Source organism: Ruditapes philippinarum, unplaced genomic scaffold, assembly GCF_026571515.1.
Source record: "Ruditapes philippinarum isolate M1 unplaced genomic scaffold, ASM2657151v2 ctg11383_1_1_1_1, whole genome shotgun sequence".
Classification (NCBI taxonomy): domain Eukaryota; kingdom Metazoa; phylum Mollusca; class Bivalvia; order Venerida; family Veneridae; genus Ruditapes; species Ruditapes philippinarum.
In genome coordinates, this window is record NW_026861871.1 from 20,155 (window position 1) to 29,033 (window position 8,879).

An 8,879-nucleotide genomic window follows, 5' to 3' on the forward strand; every position below is an offset into this window, starting at 1 on the left:
TTTATAATTGAGCGTAAATGACCTAGTGTCACAATTAAAATGAAATTTATCACTTTAATTAAAATTCAACAATTCTCTAATTACAAAGATGCAGCTATGAGATGCAAACGTTCCAAGTTATGTTGAACTACTTACTACATGTATATCACGCATTCAAACATATCTTATATTGTTGACTTATGTCTTTTGTTAAGAAGTTCTAGAACATATTCTGGTTTATTTCAACATACATTGCTATCTTTTAATTATGTATGATATCGGTATCAGATCTCAAAAGTATTATTTAACCAAACATTTTTCCTTTGTCAGATATTTATTTAGGTGGACATGATAATAATAACAACAACAATAAAACATAATAATATGAAAACATTTATTTAAAGACCCTCATATGATTACTTGTAGTATTCATAAGTTTGAAACAACAAAACAACAAGTTGGTTGATCAATATTTTTGTACTCTTCAAATTTGGAGGAATAAAAGAATCTATCTATCCATCCACTGGGGTATTTTTACATGACGGGACTGGGCATGATTTTTTTAGATAAATGTTCCATTTGTTGTAGGTCTGGTGTACCATTTCCGATCATTCTCTCACTCCGTTTTTCCAGGATGATTAATCGTATCTAAAATTGAAAAGCGTTGCAACGCTCTTCACTCAACTCGGGCTAAAAATTGCACAATAATACGATTTTCAATTAATTCGTACCAGTATGTTTCTTAATTATCCTTTGCATATTTTTCTGTATTCAATTCAATTTTTAAGTGTTTATGTTTTTGGACCTTAGTGCATGGAGTTCCTTTCATGTAACTCTATATTATATAATATCACTATCATAATGCAATGATTTAAACAAAACATTTCTCTTCTCAATATTTCTTGTAGACTTTAATACAATATCCTGATATTCGCTTGATTTTCGAGAAGGCTTCTGTGGTTTAAATTTTTATTAGTGTTTTAACTCTCTTTTCATATCAGACTCATCAAAATTAGTAACATGATGTAGACTAAACAATGTAATTTAAATTGCATATTCCAAATCATGGCAAGCATATATTTATCAAAACAGCATATTCTGCATTTTTGTTTGATAGCTACTTTTCCGTGATGTATTTTAAATTGCAGGCCCTAAGTATATATTAATTGTTGCTGTAAAGTACATGAGAAAAGCTTACTCACATAATTTGCATGTCAATGCAGGACGTGTCAGTAGATTTTGAGCGTTTCTCCATGGAAATAAGATATCAACTGGCGTCGTTGTTGAGTAGTGAACTGCTTTAGTTCAAATGAACAGTAATACAATAACAAAGACTGGTACGCCTTTGAAGACATTAATTACAAAGCACTTGACCGAGAACCATGCTTAGCACTATGTTACAAATTTTAAAAGTAAAAATAATATCTACTTATTTTTTTAATAGAATTTGTCAAATAATGTTGAACTACATTGGTCGAAGTAGTAGTGTTCATAGCGTCATTTGGTCTATCTGTCGAGTAAGCAGTCCTTTTATTATACCATGCAATTCCTTTATTGTGAATATTTCATTCAATTGCCAATATTAGTGTGAAGCGAGTACAATATTTTATGTTTGGAGAGACTCTGCCGCATACATTCAGTATATAGTTTACAAATCAATTTTAATAAATACATTTGACGATCCAAGAAATTCCTATATATAAAAAAGTATATTGACTTTGTGACAAATCAAGCGTCAAAAGAAACGTAAATATATATTAATAATATAATAGTTATCTGGGTGGTAACGACATTTCATACAAATGCAAACAATATGATTATATTTGAGCCGCTGTTCGCTATCAGTTTCTCTATACTTGTTATACGGTTTGTAAGCGAACAGCATGGGTCCTGATCAGACTGCGCGGATGCGCAGGCTGGTCTGGATCCATGCTGGTCGCAAACCCATTATGTTGGTTTTGTCATGTCAGAGCTCATTTCTATTATAATTAGAGTAACCTCAATGTTGTTACCAGATAAAAAAAAGTGTAGCCTATGCAGTTTCATTATCAATGTAAAATGATATTGATCAGGACATAACGGCATTTAAATAAACATTGCAAGGGTAGGGGAAACGGCGGACACATTTTTATAGTAGAGGGTCAGGCCAATTCACACATCTGTTTGGCCTTCGAATTCATACATGTATATAATCTTTATTTTTGATAATAAGAATTAAGAGGTTTCTATGGAGGAGTAACCCGCTCCCTGGAGGAAAATGCCACTTAAAACAATCAATATTTTCATTTCAGCAGCAATTTAATCTTTATATAGTACGAATATTGTAATATAATGTATGCATGTATAATTTTATATAAACATTAACATATATGTGGTAATAGATGACTACTTCCCTATTTACATACATTTTGATATAATACCCTAATATGTATATACCTTCTTAACATAAAATTATACTATAAAATGCTTCTGTTTCGTGTTACATACATACATTTGATTAGTTTGCATTATGTAAATTTTAACCTTATTCTTAATTCGTTCTTGGATCACTTATGAATGTCATCAAAACTATTGCAACATATTACACAAGAATTTCCACTGAACCTACTTGGAAATGTGTATATAATTTGTATATTTATATTCAAGCTCGCCTTATTGTGAGAAATATACATTTGCAATTAATTATACATGGGTGATTTTTACTTGCTTCAATCATATTCAAGCATGCCTTCTTTATTAAGATGAATGTTTTCAGTTGTGTGTAAAACTAAGATGATGCAACATTGCATTGTAAGATATTGTTATTACGTTGTAAGACGTGACACTGCGTGATTTTGACGTTGAAATGTTTCCATGTTAAACATAATAATTCATCATGGTCTCGTAATGTTCTTGTTGACCGGAAGCTGCCTCGGGCTCGCCGTTATCCATGGTGTATTTCTAAAGATAAAATGTAAATGCAGTTAATAAATTTGCTGTATAATTCATGCATAAGCAAATATATTCCAGATAGCGAGCTTATTTTTGTTACACAAAATGATAAATATGTAAGACATCTGATACATGTAAATACAAGTACATGTATGCATTCTATAAAATGTTAAAATGGCAGTAGGAAAGTTTTACATCTGTTTAATGGCATGCTATGGTGCCCATATATTCGTGTGATATGTTCAAGTTTAAGTTTTAATTATCGTTGACATTTTCTTCTTTTTTGTTTTCAGATAAGTTTACAAATATAGAACATTCTGAAATCAGGCAATATAAGATCACTATATTTTCTTATTATTGTTTCCAGTGAGATTATATTACCTCTAGCTCCTCGAATGATGTCGTTCCTTGGTCAATTTTCTGTCCTATACCACTGCTATACGAACTATACCGTTCCTGTAAGTCATAGCAAAGATGACAGAACTGATATAATCTTTATTTAAATTTTAACATTAAAAGATATCAAGATGATTATTATATTCGGTAAGTATTTTTTTCTTAGATTTCAGCGGGTCAATTTCATCATTTGAATATTGTTACATATTTGTTTGAAATGTTATATGACTATAAGGTGCATTTTATGTATGTAAATTTAATTATGTCAGTCTTTATAAATCCAAATTATGGAGTGGCAATAAACATATTTATCATGACTTTATAAGCATATATTGTAACTTTTATGTGTTCATTGATGAGACTTAAATAAAAACATACTGCTACAGATTACTCTTAAATTGAGTAATTAAATGTAAAATGGCCATACCTTGACATGTTGCGCAAATACCCCTTCTTCTTTGATCTTCGCCGCGCACTTCAAGGCCCTTGCAAATGAATCCATGGCACCTAAAATGTAAGAACAGATCATCATTGAATAAAGGTGAATACCGAAAACACTTACGAATACAATTTCAGTACTTTCTAACTGGCCTACCAAAGCCTATAGGGTCGGACTTGTTAAAGAATCTTCATTTGGAATTTCATGCAAATCTATTTAACAGAACAGTAAATTTACATTTCGACCTAAGGTATATATACCTATGTGTGAAATAAACATGTCCTTGAGATTGGTTGACTCTCTGCGCACTTTACAGTCAAAGTTAAGACCACCGGGTGCTAATCCACCTTGTTCTAAAATCACCTGAAATAAACACAGAACAATAACAATGTGTTATCTTGATGTACAAAAAAAGTAAATAACTTGTTTGGTAACCCTTACCCTGCTGGAACAAGGAGTGATCAGCCTTTGCCACCAGTATAGAGCCAGGCCAGCCTGTACATCCACGCAGTCTGACCAGGCTCTATACCGTTGGCAGCTTAACTTTTGTATTTTGATATTGATATCCCTTGGACTTTGAATGAACTGTTTCAAATTCAAAGCTGTACAGATAAATTATAGATATATAGCAGGTTACGGGTTAATATGGTTCTAAAAGGTAACTATTTACTCTTGGTGGTCTAGAGTCTGATTAACATTTTGTTGTAGCAATAACCCGGATACATCTTAATGAAATCATTTGTGATGAGATAATAAAAGCTTACAGTATACACCAGATGATGTATTTTTATTTTAAGGTCACATAAATCAGCTTTAAATAGAATTCTTGTTAATAATTATCATGAGAAAAGAACAATTTTTTTTCTACACCGGATAAATTTTGTTTTACGAAACGAAAACCACGAATACGGTAAGTTTACACAGTGTTAGGCTTTTTTTTCAATTTGATAATAATATACTTACTCTCATAACCTGTGTACTGTTTTTGATATCCATGGGGAACTGGTCAGTGTCCCATCCAAGATCAGGTGAACCAGTGTTCGAGTCAACTGAGCCCAACATGCCAAATCTATGCCCAAAAAACAAGATTATAATATTGCATATATTTCCACATCAATAACTATGATTTATGAGAACCAAGTGATGGTCCTGATGTTTGTCATTATTAAGCTGATGGTTGTAATATTCATATTTCTTAAAATGAGTAAAACTATTTTTTTTTCAATACATGATCTGGTAAGATCCAGTTCACAGCAACAAAATTAATCATACATGATTTGAATGAATCCGGTTTTATACATGATTTACTTACGGAAAATGTGCAATAAGTTTTACGATTACTTGTTACATTGAAAATAAATAAATATTCTTACGCAGATGCCATGGCAACATCGTGCTCATATCCGTGACCAGCAAGTGTAGTGTGATTAGGCTCAATGTTAAGCTGGAAATAAAACCAAAACACACGCGCTTTAATCATATATAAAAAACAATAGAAGGGCAAAAAAGTGATGATATTTCAATAAGTGAACAAAGAAAGTTGTCGCAAGAAACATCTTACCTTGAACTCCTTGTCAAGTCCATATGTTTTCAAGAAAGCAATAACTGTCATAGCATCTGAAAATATGTCAATTATGTGTGAAGTTCTAGCAAAAACAAACGTTGTAATACACTAAACTACAATTACAATATGTTCGCACCATGTCCGGAAGCGGTTGTCTATCTAAATCCTTATGATATTGTACAGCATAACGTATCATTCCAAAGAAGGCTTATCATTTAAAAGGAGGCCTTCCAAGGGATGACTTTTTTCCATATATTTTACATATGTGCACAGTTTGTCGCCATTAATACGTATTTGTATATGACATGTGACAAATGTGAATTTTCTTACATAAAAATTTATTTTAGAAAAATTAAGGAATATATTGCATGTTAAAAACGAATGGTATTTTGACAGATCTGCTCCGATATGAACGTAATATTACCATAATCATACTGGTGTTTTGATGGCTCCTTTGGTTTTGGTTCAATAAGCAATGTGCCAGTAAATCCTATCTTCTTCTTGTACTCTGAAATTAACAACGTACATTTAAATGCATTTGAATGTCATGTAATGAATTGCTTTTAACAGTTAAACTTTGATACTGCAAAGATCAGCTTGAGGATGCGGCGTTATCGGAACACATCCGATGACAACACCCATGAACACAGGACCATGGGTGGGACATGGTATCACCGATTGTATATGAATGAATCCTTAGGAAGTTAAAAATCCTGTAAATCCATTTTTAATGATTTAATATAAAAATATGATGCTCAATTGAAGATATAGCAATATTGTAAGTTCCAAAAAGCATTATTTGTAAAGAATCTACGTTAAAGAATTTACATTTCATGTAAATAAAGGGAGCTAATTAGAAATTTATTTCCGATTAAGTTTAAATCAAATTTTTTTCAATAAGAAATGAATACATACATGTATATTTTAATGTTACTTATAATGCTTATAATGCGCATAAACATTTGCAGTACATATCTAAGATATTTTTGGATGTTTGGAAATTGTTTAAGAATAATAATTATATATATATATATATATATATATATATATATATATATATATATATATATATATATATATATATATATATATATATATATATATATATAATTTCACGTATGTGTTGGACAACATACAGGATCTTCAAGTGTTGTTTAAACTCGAGACATTTAACATAAAAGTGAGCTTTACCTGAAGCCATTCTAAAGAAGTTTGCCAGATGATTTTGCTCCTGTAATATGTCTGTATTCAATAAAGTATGATAGCCTTCACGTCCACCCCAAAATACTGAAAATCACAGAAAATGATGAATGTTATTATATTATATTGTATGGTAACGTTAGCTTATAATCAACATTGATTTTTTAGCTTTTAGATACATTTTAAAAAGATGTCGTTTACTTCTACGACATTGAAAACAAACTTTATTCTTCTAGAACTTTCAAATTTGTAATTATATCTAATGGCTTGTAATACCATATGTACCATATATCTGGCTAAAAACAATAATGCTCACCAAAGTTTTCAGCTCCAAGTCTCTTGGCAACTTCCAGGCATTTCTTGACCTGTGCTGCAGCATAAGCAAAGATTCGAGCATCCGGGTTACTTCCAGCTCCATTCATATATCTGTATTATAAATATGGTACTTTGTTTGGTCTTTCCTTACAGTTTTCCATTGCAAAAGAAAATGAAAAATTGTTATCCTTCTGCAAACATATATGTATGATTGAAAATCTAGCGGCTGTCATTGCAATACCATACTGTTTATTTGCAATGCCTTAAAAATGATTACCTAACAATAAACGAATACAACTACTTGAAAGAAACAAATGTGCGCGATGAAATATAAAATATCTGGTATGACACTCGCATTGACTTTATTTTACCATATTTTAAGTAGAAAGCATAACAAGTTAAAGCTTTACACCGGTACCTTGGGTGTGCAAACAGGTTAGATGTTGCCCAGAGTAACTTTACCCCTGTCTTCTTCTGTAATTCCAGGGCAAGGTCAGCGATTTCGTCGAGATTTTTATTTGTCTCTTCCAGGGTAGCGCCCTCTGGTGCAATATCTCTGTAAATAAAATGTATTGTTTTGGTTTAATTTAGATCCAAATATTTGAATTATTTTTCATAAAGCATACTACTAACTTTGGGATAAATTAAAATATACCGTCGTGCTAAACTTCAAATTAACTTACTGCAAAGATATTTGTGAAGGATTTTATGTTGATTTTTCATAATTATACAGTAATTAGTGTTTTATACATACAACTAACCTATCATGAAATGTCCAGTACTTCACACCAAGTTTTGTGAAAAACTCGAACCCGGCTCGAAGTCGCCTACGCGCATTTGCCATTGTGTTACTGCCATCGTCCCACGGTCGAATCAAAGTAGGGAAACCGAACGGATCCGCACCTGTTGACCATTAAACATAACTATTTTGTATACTATTCCATGAAGTTTAATTTGTAAAAAAAAACTGGTTATTACAAAACACACAAAAAACGTACAGGAATATTAACAGCATGTTAAAGTTTAATGTTATACGTACATAGATTATATTTAAAATAAAAGCAGGAATTTGAATATAAGTTCATTGAAATAGCTTGAGTATATCAGTTTTGCTAACCTGTTCCTCTAAAGGTGTGCCAAAAACAGACAGAAAATCTCAGCCATTCTTCCATTGTACGTCCCATAACAACCTGTTTTTATGATACACGAAAATTATCTACACTAAGAAGTGTTAATGATGATCGAAATAATGATGATACAAGTTTGTTTTCATCTTATGTCAGAAAATAATGTTTGTATAATAGTAAACTGCTTACAAGTTAATAATAAAATCGTCATAGACTTTTCAATACATTCAATCATTTTACCTGAGACGGATTGTAATGTTTATACATCATAGTTTCTGCTGGGCCAGCATCTTGTTTAAAAGGGATCTTGTCTATACCTAAATTTTAAAAGAAAAGAAGTACTAGTATACTAGTCATATGCATATTTAGGAATCAAGCGATATTGAAAGTTTCGTAAGAAACGAAAATTATACGATTAGTATGTTCCTACAAAGAGCTATAAATCTGTAAAGAAACGTCAAAATATCTGAACAGTAACAAAGTTTGATACGTTTTATTCGTGTAAATATTCCACTGAAATGCTGAAAGAGTATTGTGCAGGCTTTCATAAGGAAACGCCGTCAGCATTAATAGACAAGGGAATAAAATTGTTTCACATAACATTTGTAGATTTAAACATAATTGTCAGTAATATTTCTTGTGGAATCCGGTTATTTTAGGCATTAATTAAACTTTGTAGCTTTACAAAAAGCAACATTTGCGGAAAAGTAACTTGATTTTAAAACTGAAATGATTGTTGCGCTGCACATCATACTAATTATAGCCACAGTTTCAAATGACCAAGGAGGGTTTCTTGGACATAGTGACAATTCTTGACCTAAATGAATGGTTGTCTTTAAATGCATTCTCAGTTTTAGTGATATTTAATATGCACTCTTGAAAATTTGAAAACATGGCCATGTTTTGTAAAAAATGTTTTAGGAAATCC

The 8,879-nt window shown here is 31.3% G+C and overlaps 1 protein-coding gene across 1 annotated transcript; it reads right to left on the bottom strand.

Annotated features, from left to right (window-relative positions):
• Nucleotides 1–2,258: 2,258 nt before the first annotated feature.
• On the bottom strand, nt 2,259–8,268 carry LOC132717184 (xylose isomerase-like; the record flags this gene model as incomplete). Its single annotated transcript, XM_060700608.1, is given in 14 exon segments — nt 2,259–2,919; nt 3,292–3,366; nt 3,734–3,813; nt 4,006–4,108; nt 4,709–4,814; nt 5,119–5,189; nt 5,307–5,362; nt 5,734–5,817; nt 6,501–6,596; nt 6,826–6,935; nt 7,243–7,380; nt 7,586–7,727; nt 7,942–8,014; nt 8,192–8,268. Coding segments are annotated over 14 exon segments (1,295 nt in total), but the record flags the coding sequence as incomplete, so codon positions are not given.
• Between the last annotated feature and the right edge of the window lie 611 nt (nt 8,269–8,879).